The sequence below is a fragment of the Montipora foliosa genome, chromosome 7, assembly GCF_036669935.1.
Source record: "Montipora foliosa isolate CH-2021 chromosome 7, ASM3666993v2, whole genome shotgun sequence".
Classification (NCBI taxonomy): Eukaryota; Metazoa; Cnidaria; class Anthozoa; order Scleractinia; family Acroporidae; genus Montipora; species Montipora foliosa.
The window spans coordinates 23603946-23618060 of record NC_090875.1 but is presented as its reverse complement, the minus strand read 5'-3'; the positions used below and the strand labels follow the sequence as shown (position 1 = coordinate 23618060).

The following is a 14115-nucleotide window of genomic DNA, read 5'->3' as shown; positions in this document are numbered from 1 at the left end:
TGCGTCGGTGGGGAAGTAGTATACAAGAATTTGGTTTTATCAACGGAGTTGATAATGTAAATTGGCCACCGTACAGAGATTCTAAAAGCTGACGTTTCGAGCGTTAGCCCTTCGTCAGAGCGAAGGGCTAACGCTCATATAGTCAATTGTTCAACAAATGCTGTTAAAGATAAAAGGACCCACATCCACTAACAGAAGAATACGGCATAAAGTTACCACTGTTGTTGTCAGGATAAGGGGACAGTTACATCCCAAGGGACCTTACCTCCAAAGGCCATTTCACAGTTGGCAACTAGGTGATCTGAAAGTAAGGCTGGCATTGATCTTGCGCTGGTATAGACCCGGGGGAGGGGTACTTGGGTCAATTTTCGCTGGGTTTTGCCGATGGCCTCTAAGAACCCCTACCCCTTTATAGTCTATTTTACGGCCAATTATACACGCCATCTTAGTCATTTTCTGTTTATGCCAAAACCTGACATAAAGCCTTTTAATTGTAATTTCAAAACCAACAGCGCTACAGTTCTTTCTTCAACAACTCTTTTTTACTGCGAATCTTTCCATATTTAAATTCCACTAACTAGCCAGAATTTTCGGAAACCCCAAAATTCCGACCTCTGTCGGGAACTCTGTTGAAAATGCAATCCCATTATAGTCAATCCAGTCGGGAAAATACGACCCCATCCAGCGGCACATCCCCATTAGCCCATCAATAGGAAGTAGCCCCCCCCCCCTTCCCGGGGTATAGACGATACTTTTATTGTCAACTCGTCTGCATTTGGACTGGAAAAGCAAAACAGTTGGCATCGACGCCAGGTTACTTGTAGCCTCGCTTCCATTTATAGGCCCCTTAACTCAACCACAATAATGGAATTTTGATGGCATTCACACTAAACAATGATATATGCAATGAACACGCACTATCCACCTCCAGTCAACAAGCGAGGATTGCTCGATACTCCCTCCCTCTCACTACTGTTGTAAATGCATAAGGGAATTACAATGCTTTTGGTTAACGCAAAAATCATAGGTACAAAGTTCCATTATTAGCTAACAGTTTCTCCTTACAAGCTGCTCTTTTTTTAGTGTAAGGACAAATTGCTCTTTTTTCTTACCAGTATAGGGAAGATATTATTGACGTCACCAGTAACCAGAGCCTCATTGGCTGTCGAAACAAAAGGTCTTTGTTCCTGTGGTTGGCAAATTTGAATAACAAAAGGAATGTTTGTAAACAGATATCTTCCCCCCCAGGGGGGTTACTCCCATATAAAAATGGGAGGAATGCTCGTCGGGAGTTTTAAATGAAACCTCTAAAGGAGACGAATCTTGGCGTGGTCCAGGTTTTTTTTTTACCCCTGAAAGAAACCATATTAAAACACGGATATGTAAAAAATACAGTGCCTTTTAATGATGGCAAAGACATTATTATCTAATACTTTCACCTGCGTGAAGAAATATGAAAGTGTAAAGATACACTTTTATATTTCTTCGCGCTCAACCCTAAAGGAGATCTTCCCGGTCATATATGATTGCGTTTTTCCCAGAACACCCTAAGTGAGACCAAAATCCGAAATTTATACCCCTAAGCGAGACGACGAGCATCCCTCCTTTTTTTATATGGGAGTCCCCCCTGGGGGGTCTTCCCTATGCTATCCCTGGAAGCAAAAGAGGAAAACATACTCACAGAAAGGTACTAAAACACTATAGGGACAATATTTGTACGCACGATTACATTCTTGTATCTATTAGCAAGATTGTTTCTAAGATCCTTGTATTTCAGTGCTGTAGTAGCCTCCGAGGTGAGATAGAACGCGTGACGAAGCCCTGGTGTCTGCGAAACTGAGCTTGGGGTACCTGTGGAACGTCCATAGTCCCATAACGCTTAGCGAGAAAAAGTGTTTTCAAAAGACAAAATGGCGGAATACAAGGGGGCAGCGAAGGAAGGGGCTCGGGCAATGGCCCTGATGAAAAAACGGGAGAAAATGAAAGCTGACATAGAAGCTGCCAAAAACAAGATATCTGAGGTCTGCTCCGTTTTGTTTTAGAGATTCAATTGCAACAGAATAATAACTTTTACTTGATGCCAGATGACGTTCCATTTATGATCCGACCCCATATTTTGTTGGTGCCCTTGAAAAAAGATAAAAAACGCTTCCTTTCAGTGGCATTCTGACGGATCTCATCCATAGTTGAACGGAGGGGAGAGGGGGGGGAGGGGGTGGGTTGTCTTGGATCATAAATGGAACTCAATGAGACTTTGTTTTCTCTTGGGACCTTTGTAAGTTCCAAGATTTCCCACTAGCAGAGATCTCCTTTCTTTTGCGTTCGCTGAGCTGACGAGTACGGGAAAAAAAATTTCTGTCATGGATCGAAACTCACTTTGTTGGTCATGCATGATGGTTACTTGACGATCAAATCCTCATGTTATCGTGAAGGCTCTCTTAACATACATACATTTGAACAGGTTACAAAATAGGCAAGAGGAAAGTCCTGATGTGGACCTGCATTAACTACGTAACATCTAAGCTAAAATGTATTAATTACTTACTGAGATAATATGAGAATTTCTTACATGATTGGCCTCTACAGTAGTATTACATGTACAACTGGAAATCTAAAAAGTGACTGACCTAAAAGAAATGCTACAGGAAGCTTTCTCAAAACTTATGGTTTTTAGAAAGTTCTTATTTTCCCTAATTAACCTCGTAAAATAACTTAGACTAGTGCAGTTTTTAAAGGAATTAGGTAGGAGGTTCCAACAAAAGCGGAATTACTATAAAGGAATGTGCGGGACACAGCAGACTCAAGTCATAGTCAGCAAACATGTCATGGGGTATGGGGTTTGAAGCATTTTGTCCAAGGTTGTGGATGGCGGGTGGTTGGCAGTTCCATCGAAGTGAGTTTTGACCCATGGCAGAGGTTTCTTTTCCCAAACTTGTCAGCCCAGTGAAAGCAAAAAGAAAAGAAACCTCAGCTAGCACGGAAGACCCAAGAGAAAGTGGAAACAATGCTTAAGCAAAATTTTGGATGAAAAACAAAGAGTATTATGGTATTTTTGAAAGTGGCCTATTAACTCATTGACCCCTGAGAGTGACACTTAATAGATTTTACTCTGTGTAACGCCAGACGATTTTAGTCGTCAGTGGGGAGGCATCCCAGGACGTTTGAGGTGTTAATGGGTTAACCTATTTAATTAGAAACCTAGCTTACGTTTTGCCCTCATTAGTGGCATGGAAAAAATTTCCAAAACTCATGGATGACCAGCAACATTGTACTTTAGTTTAAAATAGTCTGGTTACAGTCTTATACAGCAGTAAACCCTAAAGAAAAGGTATTTGTTTACAAACATTCTTTTTGTTTTCAAATGTGCCATCCATGGGAACAAAAGAACCCTTTGTTTCCATAGCCAAATCATGAGTCTCTGGCTGTCACATAAATAACAAGAAGAGGGTTCATTCCCAAAACTATGAGTCTATATAGTGGTCAAACAGTGAGTGTCGGCAGGTCTTACTTAGTGACTTGTGGAAGTTGCTTGAAAGTACGTTTATTGTGCATACTAACCCTTAAAAATAACTTGAACTCGGCTGAACCTCGCACTGACTCTGGAATTTATTGGAAAATTTAAGGTATTTACCAATTGCCTATTTACTGTTGGTGAACTGACCCCTAGACCTTTGTGAACTGAATGTTGGTGAAATCGAAATGTGTAAGTTGCAAGTTAGGATTACAGGTCATTGTTTTACCATAAGTGAAACAACCCACAACCTTACAAAAATGCTAAACTTAGCCTTAAACATTACTTTTTAGTGATTGCAAGTTCGAATGAGGCCTAACACTACTGTGAAGTTTTTGTACCCAATTATTCCATCAGGGATCAACCCTAGTATTGGAATTGGTACAAAAACTTCACAGTAGTGTTAGGCCTCATTCGAACTTGCAATCATTACTCTAATTGCTACTGAAGGACAACAACTAGCGATTACCTAAAATTAGGCTTGGGCTAAGCTGAATTTGTCCTTGTGAATGACCTCTCACATACCCACGGCCAGCTCCCGTTCTGGCCTTGTAGCTCAGTCGGTAGAGCAGTGGTGATCTAATCCGAAGGTCGTGGGTTCAATCCCACCCTGGTCAGAGTTTTTCTCTGTCCTTGTGTGGTCCCAATTCCAATAATAGGGTTGATCCCTGATGAAATAATTGGGTACAAAAACTTCACAGTAGTGTTAGGTCTCATTCGAACTTGCAATCATTACTCCAAATGCTACTGAAGGACAACAACTAGCGATTACCTATTACTTTTTAGGCCTAATGTTAGCATTAGTAAAGGTTTGTGTTGTTTCAGCTACTGTATGGTGAAACAATGACTTGCAACCCTAACCTGTTTACATGGTGAAATGACCCATTAGCTAAACAGCTAGAATGTTCTTATTTTTCTTTGTTGTATCCTCAATAGGCTTCTTTTCTTTTCTTCTTAATAACAGTGACATCTGACAAGACAGTAACGAAAAGTGCTAAACAAACTTGTTCATTCATTCCTTTTGTTTGAGTACCCTCAGCCTTGTTCACAAGCTAAATTTCAATATATTGAAATTAAAGCTATGGATCTAGAACTGCTGTATGACACCAAATGCTTTATTGTAATAAAAGTTTTTGTTCATACTGCATTGTATGTAACATAAATGTAAATGCGAAATTTTTCTTCCATGCAGAAACATAAAATTGCAGACATCAGCAACAAGTTTTCATCTCATTATGATGTGGTTGAGCAACAACTTAAATCAAGCACCATCGGTAGGTTCTGTCAATCAAAGATTAAAATAAGACTAATGATTCTGACAACTATTGTTACATTTAATTAAATAAGCTCTTTTTTCACTTTTTTTTTCATTTTCAGGTCTGGTAACCTTGGATGAAATGAAAGCCAAACGTGAGGATTTAGTCAGAGAACATGAGAAGCAGTTGGCTGCACAGCTGAAATCTGATGAAGCAGAGGGGTAACTTGTTAAATGTAACTTGTTGTCAACCAAATCAAGGCCTTTAATAAAATTATGAGTAGGTGTCTACCCATATTAAAGTAGGTGGCTGTGTCAAAAACCTTAAATAACAATGACCACAACCAGGTTTTCTGAGCCCGCGAGACTGAGCACACCCAGCAAACCATTGTCTTAACAAAAACCACCGGTCAGCAACCTGATTCTGGTTATTGGTGTCTAAGGTCTTCCATGTCAATTAGCCACTATCAAAAATACCATAATACTCTTTGTTTGTCCCTCCAAAATTTTGCATAAGCATTGTTCCCAGTTTCTCTTGGGACCATTGTAAGTCTCAAGAGAAAATAATTACAATGCTTACGCAAAATTTTGGAGCGACAAATAAAGAGTATTATGGTATTGTGATACTGGCTAATAAGGCGGCCATAAGGCCGTCTCTCCTAGGGAAAAAGTTCTGTTAATGCTTATTATTATTATTATTATTGTAATTATTATTGTAATTATTATTATCGTTACTTTCTTTTTCGGATTATTTATACACATTAGGGAATCCAAGAAAAAGAAACAAAAGAAGCAAAAAGCCAAAATGTCTTCTGGATTGTCTTTCAATGTTGATGAAGAGGGAGATGACGGTGACTCAGAGCTGGGTGAGAAAAACTCTGTAGGTCATAATAATAATATTAATTTATTGTTAGGATGATTGGATGAAACCCACAAGAAAACCAGATCAAATCTGTTATAATGTTGGTTTGTAACAATGGTAACGGTAATGAATTTATACAGCGTATTTTCTATTGGTATATTCAAATGCGTTTTACAAGCAATGGATCTATGGGGGAGATCGGACATCAGCATATACAGGCGCCACTGGCAGCCACTATCAGTCCATTAGCGATCTCACCCAGCACATGAATGAATTAAATGAGGCCTGACCACAACACGGAGAGCTCCATGCCCTACTCTTTATGAATAGTGTGTGGGTTCTTTCACATCCCACTGGGTTGTAAACACTCAAGGGTTGTGAGACGGGGCCTACGGTTTATAGTTCTTATCCGAGAAGAGTCCATTTGTGGAAGGTAAGCAGGCTCTCTGCACCAGCAATCCTGCACAGATATGGGATTCTCATCAGATGAGAAAGCTGCAAGTTAGACGTATTTATTATTATGGTGTACTTGTATATTGTAACAAAAAGCAGTGATAGTTATTCTAGATTGGTATTCACTTTTACATTTCTATTAACAGTTGTCCCAGTTAAGAAGAAGAAACTCGGAAAAAATCCTGATGTGGACACCTCATTTTTACCTGACAGAGAAAGAGAGGTATTATTAATGATTTCATGTACAGTCTTTCAATATCACCCTTTTTTAAAAAAGGATTGTACCTGAGCGTAAAAGGAATAGCTTCACTCACTTCGTGAATGCAATCCCTGCTCCAATTGAAAGCTGGAAAATTAGTTTGTACAAAAAAAAGAAACCTTCAATGATATTCTTTTTTTCTTGCAATGTTATTTTTCACTATAATTGGATGTTTTGAAATATGAATTAAAGAAAGACAGAGTTTTTAATCCTTAGCTGAGACTAAGGGTGCTTTCCTTTTGTCAGAACTGGCCGTCCAGACCCGTCAGTTTGCAAAGAAAATGCAACAATTTGAACGAGCACTTGCATGACAATCCTTCTCATTCTTCTGGAGGAGTATATATATCATTCTACAAAGTGTTAATTTGAAGGTGTTGTAGAGTTAGTCCTTCCAAATACCCTGTCTGGCCAGTCATTTTTGTCAAATGTAAAGCACCTTAAGTGTCATGAATTAAATGAGTGATGTCTTGCTGTAGGGCAAAGGCCCTCTTACAGTCATGATCCTTGTCTAATACCTCCATGCACAAGAAAGTCAGCACCTCAGTTCAACTTCCAATGAGGTTAATTAATTAATTCAACCCATTGACTCGTGGGAGTGAGACTTAACAGATTTTAATCTTTCTAATGCCAGACAATTTTACTTGTCAACTGGGGACATCCTGGGGGTTCCTGAGGAATCAGTGGGTTAACAGAGGTTTTTGGTTTATTTTGAGACAGGAGATAGAAAGGCAGGAAAGAGAAAAGATCAGACAAGAATGGGTTGAAAAGCAGGAGAAGATCAAAGGTTTAGTTTTCGGCTCTGTTTGTGGACTTTTTTTTTGGGGGGGGGGGGGGTGGTAGCGATTTGCTGCGCATGCGTAAGATTTTTTTGCCTCATAGACACTTTACAGAGAAGGCAGCCCAAGTAGAATTCAAACTCAGTATCTCCTAATTCAGAGGCAATCGTGATGACCACTCAACCACAGACGACTAGGCGACAGATTAACAGGGAAATATGTATTAAAAAATTGTGTGTTTGACCAGAAACAAGTTTATGTGTTTTTGTTGCACACAATGCAATATCCAGCCATTGTATGACTCTGTAGCACTTCTTACCGGGCTAATTTCTTGTGGTATTGTTTAAAAAAAAGTATGAAATATTTTAAAATACCACTGTAGAAACTTGTAAAGCATCTGTCTACTGGTTTTGATTGGAATCAATGCCTTTAACAACAGTTTTAAATAGAACAACTATTCTATGGATCACACTTAAACATATGGTTGGGTAACGGAATGTGGACTTTGGAATATGGAATTGAACTTGATATTGACCATATTGTAACATAAAAAAGCCCTGAAATACTGTGAGTTTTAAAGGGAATTGGCTAAAATTCCTTCGAACAAAGTGTAGGCTGCCCATAGCCTCTTGTTGCTTTAAAAACGCTTCCCCTTACCATAAAGAGAAATATTGTCAATAAAGGAGCTTTGTCGTTTTTGGGGTACATGTATTTTTGTGTGTTGTTGTAGATGAAAATGTAGAGATCACATATTCATACTGGGATGGATCAGGACACAGAAGAACAGTAAAGGTTTAGAGATGTTTTGATATGTATTTCCAATGTTTCTTTATTTCTTTCAAACACTGGGTATTCTCAGAAAAAAAGACTGCTTATACACTACATGTATACAAAACCAGTTTCCACTGAAGTCTGATAGTGTTAGAGTGGTTTTCAATTGAGTGTCGAAAGTAATTAGATAATTACTTTGGTTTTGCATTACTTCACTCAGTGTTTGGTTCAAAGTTCTCGCGCCACTTTTTCAACCAATCAGAAGTGAAACCAAAACCAATCGTAGCTCGCGCGTGCACATTTGGCCACGCTTTGTGTCGGTTACGTGTAATTACTTTGAGTTTTGATTGGTTTACTGGATTGTCTCCGTCCTTTTTGATTGGCCAAAGTAATTACTTTGGTGTTGGTTTTACGACACTCATTTGAAAACCGCTCTATTTTCAAGGCTTTAGATTGGACCTAGTGGGCTCGTGGTAGAGGCTGGAGATGGTCAAAATGCACCCACTGTCCACTTACTGTAACCCTCATCTTCATCCTTCTCCTTGATATCAAATTATTGACAACCAAAGGGCTTCTGCTTCTTTGGCCTAAATGGGTTGATTTGGAATCGATGGTGTAAGACCTCCCTTGCAAGTGGGAACACTAATCAGTTCATTTTGTTTCATTGAATTTGGTTCTCCTGACGAAGTGACTGAAAATATTCTTTTTGGGTGGAGAAGGTAGGGTGAGGGTTGGGGTGGGGGAGAGGGGACTTGGCATGCCTACCAGACCGCTGAGTCTTGGAATTCAGTTGAGACTCTTTCAAAATAAGATTTCATGGTTTTAAATACTGAACCTTAACCAATTGCATATACTGATCTGATTTCTTTCAGATGAAAAAAGGCAGCAAAATTTCACATTTTCTACAAAAGTGCATTGAACAACTTAGAAAAGACTTCACGGAGTTTAGGTTGGTTGGTAATTCTTTTGGTTTTGCTGTTGTCTTGCTTCCTTTCCTTTCTTTGGGGGTGCAGGGCGGGTGTAGTGGCCTGGGTTCGATTCTCAGGCTTTGCGTCATAATTATGCAGCTTGACGTGGTTGGTTCTCCACTCTGTCCTGGGAGGTTTTTCTCTGGGTACTGCAGTTTTCCCCTCTTCTCGAAAACCAACATTTGATTTGATTTGATATGCGTTAATTTGTTAATTTCAGTTTACAGTGTCCCCAATTAGTGCTCTAGTGCTAGAAGACTAGACACTTGAACAAGTTCCTTATCTTTGTACCAAATGTCCCATTAACCTAGTTTAATGGCCTAGCTCCCACGAGTCTCATTGATTTCAGTTGTAGATCGTCGAAAGTAGAAATCTGAAGGTTGTAGTTCAACTTCCGCGAAGAAGCACTCAGATTTTTGGCAAGTAATCCTCGACTCCCCGTAGAAAATATACATCTCTTCATTTCATTTTGCATTTGCCATCCCATTCATTACAATTACAAAAAATGCACCCTTTGGACAATTTCAGATCCAGTGGGATAGTGGGACAATTGTCACATGAACTAATTTATGGCCAAGGCAGTGGTGGATTTAGGAATATTTTAGCGGTGGGGGGAGGGAATTGAAAGAATCGAACTATATACTCTGTCAAAAGTCTAGATATCTTGGGCTGCAATTTTGACTTTGTTTATGTTTTGCATTAATTTTAAAGTTCACGTCTGGTAAACGGTATCTGTTCCAGCAAAAATAAAAATACAATAAAAACCAGATAAATAGAAATACTCTGTTACAAAGGTAGGTTTTTTCGTTACTTTTATGAGTCGAGGAAATCAGTTACTTGGGTAGTACCTTAATACATCCTATGCAAAGAGAGAGGCCGTCCAGATTTGAAATAATAAAACTTGCATATCGTCAGATTGTAAATAATTTGTAAATTTAATTTAGTTATCAACCAAAAAAAAATGCAATTTACTTCAAAAAAAAAAGGAGCTAAAATTTGGAGGGGGGGGCTAACCACCCTTTTGACCCACCCCCTCCCCCCCCCCCCCCCCGGATCCGCCCCTGCAAGGTCCCATGAGTGTCCTATAGCTCAGTGGTAAAAAAAACATCCGAACTAGTGAACGGAAGGTCGTAGATTCGACTCCTTCAAAGGAGGACTCGGATCTTTTTCAAGTTTTTCAGTCATCATCTTGCCGTTCTGTTTTTGCGTATTCCTCAGAGCCATCACTACAGAAAACTTGATGTACGTTAAAGAGGATCTCATAATTCCACAGGTACTTAACTGCAACCTTTCTTTTTTTTCTTCTTGTTCTTCATGTAACCATACCCACAGGAAAGTTTACTGGTGTAGCTTTTTCGTTCTGCCAACAATCTAGTTCGAGCGAGTCTCAATCGAGTGTCCTAAAACCAAAACCAAAGTAATCAATCAAACCACGTAGCCGACACAAAGCGCGGGAAAATGTGCACGCGCGGGCCACGATTGGTTTTGGTTTTAGTTCAGATTTGTTGACAAAATGGCGCGAGAACTTTGAACCAATCACTGATTGAAGTAATGCAAAACCAATGCAATTAGCTAATTACTTTCGACACTCAGTTGAAAACCGCTCTATCAGAAATGGTGTCACTGCAATTCCCCAATAGATCTGGTTCTATCTATCAGCTTGTTGCAATATTCCAAGTATTTTTTTTTCCTTCCTTTTTTTCTTAGAGGTGTGCGCTGGCTGTTGGTGAAGTTTAGTAACGGAGAGATTTTGCATCATCTTTACGTGAAACGGCAATCGGAAGCCTACAGTTCATGTTCTAAAAGCAGAAATTTCTCCTAATCTAACTTCTTTTTCTCCTTTGAGGAGCCGCGCGATATCTGTAGATAACATACAGGAAACGAAGGCCGAGTAATTGTACAATACCCGGTCGCTGGAAGCAACGCTTCCTCGTTCCCAGCTACGCGGCTACGTGGCCAAATGAGTGAGTGACAAGTGAGTTTGCTGTTAACGTGCAAATGCGTAAACTGTGGCTGCGTTGCTACTTGGTTACTTTGCCAAACGGCTACGTGGTTTTGCGTTGATCATCGCTATGGGATGGCTCACCTTTTCAGACTCTTTAAGAACGAGGTATACCCTGATGTTTTTTTTGGGCCATTATTTGAACTCAGCCACGTAGCCGCGTTACCACTGTTTGCATGTTTGCGTGTATGAGAGTAGCCACGTAGCCACAATTTTTTGAAGTGTTGTGGAGTGGCCGGGTATTTTACAGTTAAGCCGAAATGAGCAGAAATCAAACAAGTTTCTTTGATTATTGGCAAAACGCAAAAACGCATACTGACGTTTGCCGTAAATTTCATTGCGTTCCAAGCGAACATCATGTCATCTTTATCACGGGGGATGTGGGTCGTTTCGCTGTTTCGCGTGTCTTCCCAGGTCGCTTGTGAGGGGCAGAAACAAGATGCCCGTAAGATTTAATGAGTGCTCAGAGGGCACTTTGATGGAGTCGCACATCTAGTTGAATGTACGAAGTTTGTTTGAAGTTTCCTTTCAGTCACTTTGATGTGAACCTTCTGCCGACTGCGTAAAAGTCAGTTTTAAAGTCTGTTTGGGCGAATCGACTTAACTCGTGTAGGCAAATCGACTTGTAAACAAAAGGACCGGTTGTCGTGACAGGTACACTACACCATAACTATCAATAGTTGAAATAGTGGTTCCATTGGGAACCTTCAACCGTCTCAATTTGAGCTGGTTGTGGCAGAAAGGGCTGTTTCCAATAAAACAGGACCTTACTAACAATTTGGTGGCGAATTGACTGCTAGCGAGTCCTCTTGGTGCGAAGTGACTTCAAGTGAGGGTAAACCATACTTTTCATCTTGCAGCATTACACTTTCTATGATTTCATCGTCAACAAGGCGCGTGGTAAGAGTGGTCCGTTGTTCAGTTTTGATGTACACGAAGATGTCCGGATGATATCAGATGCTTCAGTGGAGAAAGACGAGGTTTTTCATTCTGAACATTACAAATTCAATACTAAATTGATCACTCCCCATAGGACAGGGGCACCCGACGAGAATGTAGTTCAAAACCACTTAAACATAGCATTGTTAAACGTATTTTAGTATTTAAACGGTAGATGTAGGCATAGTCTAGTGATCCGAAAATTATAGGGATCAAAACTTACCTTTTCGAAAATTGCACCCAGAAAAAAGGCTCCCGAAAATTCTAGGTGACCTTTTTAGGATAAAAATCCGTTAAAAATGGGCAATTATACCATTCTTTAGACGTTCGAAAATCATAGGAGAGGCAGGCAAGCAAGAAATATTACAACAAATGTTCGGAAAATTCCAAATCTCAAATCGTCTTCCGAACAGGTATTTTCCGAAAATTGACCTTGGGTGCCCCTGATAGGAGCTTTTCAGGGCCAATGAAACACAATCAACGAATCGACAGAACACAACAACAACAACTGTTAAGAATCCCACCTGACCGGAGACAAACCAGTTGGCTATTTACAACATTAGGGTAGCCAGGACAGTGAAGTAAGCCATAGGAATTGCAAGAAAGCTTGAGAAAGACGACCAGGGCGTCAGACCACGTGATTGTAGCCCTACTTTTCATCGGCTAATTCGAGGATGTGTCAAACGTAAGCCAAGGTCTCTTTTGGAAACGAATTAATTGGGGGGGGGGGGGGGAGGAGGGGGGCACGCTACGCACTCGCATCTCTCTTTTGCAAGCAACTTGCGCTTGTCTGAAGCCTTGGTGGGATTGCACGAAAGATGGCGTTCAAGTCAGTCCCAGGATAATAATTTGAAATCCTCATTTTAGATGAACAAACAATAAGCCGACGTTTCTAGCGTCGGTTCTTCGTTAAAGCGAATAAAGTGAATGGAAAGTGGTCAGTTTTGTCACTTTCGAGCTATTTTTTATTTGAAGATAAAACGTTTTATCCACTTGTAACGCACCCTACTTTTGTGTCCGTACAGTCCCATGCAGGAAAAGTTGTTCTTCGTTCTTGGTACGAAAGGAACAAGCACATTTTTCCTGCAAGCCGGTGGGAACCCTACGATCCAGAAAAGAAATGGGAGAAATACACGGTAAGCACAGCTGTAGAAGAGTTTTAGCCGTAGAGTGTCCTTTCGCGTCCGTTTTTGGGATGTCACACAACACTCCTCCTTCCCCATCCCGAGGAAGCATTGCGTGACATCCGAAAAGACTGTGTGGACAAGGGCAGTGGGAAATGCAAGACTGAGTTTTCCCTTTTCCAATGCCTTCCAGTTTTCAGTCATAGAAGCCGAACAAAAGTTAGCCAATATCAAAAATACCACAATACTCTTTGTTTTTCCCTCCAAAATTTTGCATAAGCATTGTTTTTATTTTCTGTTGGGACCCAAGAGAAACTGGAAACAATGCTTGTGCAAAATTCAGAAAATCTGAGAAAAGTATGAAAATCAAGGTTTGTTTTGGATTGTAGATCTCAGATGCACAAGCCAAGAAATGAAGCAACTCCTGGAGAATCAAAAGCTTACTCCGCGTCCTCTGAGCTATTCTTCTTGTCCAAGATTTGTAAATAAAACCGGTTTTACAATCAATTAATTTGTCTTCTTGTGATCAGCGATCTTCCAAATTTACGACACTAAATGCCAACATGGCTACTCTGGATCAAATTAAGGATCTTTTAAGGGGAGAAATGGACAAAATTAATTTGGAAGCTTGATAAACTGACAGCAAATTTTTAAGATCTCAGCAAAACAGTCAAATTCCTTTGTGACGAGTACGATGAGCTCCTTCTTCAAGTGAAGCAAACAAATGCGAAGCTTAACCGACGGTCACAATGTATCGATGCTGTAAAGGTGGAACTTGGCAAAGTTAAGAAATGGTGCAATTTAGCCAATAGATTACCCTACACTGACAAGAATCCGACTCAGTACATTGCACGCTCTTTGCAATTGAATTTTACGTTTCGAGGTATTTGTACACAAGAAGTCTATGATGCCATCATGGTTATTAACTTGAAAAAATCTACTAGTATTGGTCTTCCATATATACATGTATTGAGTAAAAATCGCAAAATCGAAAGTGACATCGAATCCGTAACTAAAAAGTCGCGAAACAAAGGATACATCTGTGTCAAAGTGCTGGCAAGACACCGGGTTTTTGTTACGTGGAATGATGATTTAAAACGATGTGTCTGGCGTTTTGAAGCAACAAACATAATAAAAATAAGTTTAAAATAGAATTTTAGCGGGTCTTTGACAATTTTAATTTGCGGAAACTCCG

The 14115-nt window shown here is 39.9% G+C and overlaps 1 protein-coding gene across 1 annotated transcript; it reads left to right on the top strand.

Moving 5' to 3' along the window:
* The first annotated feature begins 1892 nt into the window (after positions 1 to 1892).
* Positions 1893 to 13427, top strand: LOC138011436 (protein FAM50A-like). Its single transcript, XM_068858426.1, has 12 exons — positions 1893 to 2021; positions 4704 to 4785; positions 4889 to 4988; positions 5532 to 5632; positions 6228 to 6304; positions 7058 to 7124; positions 7847 to 7908; positions 8760 to 8836; positions 10074 to 10128; positions 11718 to 11837; positions 12822 to 12932; positions 13310 to 13427. Exons 1-12 carry the CDS (start codon positions 1911 to 1913, stop codon positions 13334 to 13336), a joined length of 990 nt encoding a protein of 329 aa, XP_068714527.1. The 5' UTR covers positions 1893 to 1910; the 3' UTR covers positions 13337 to 13427.
* Positions 13428 to 14115: the final 688 nt, after the last annotated feature.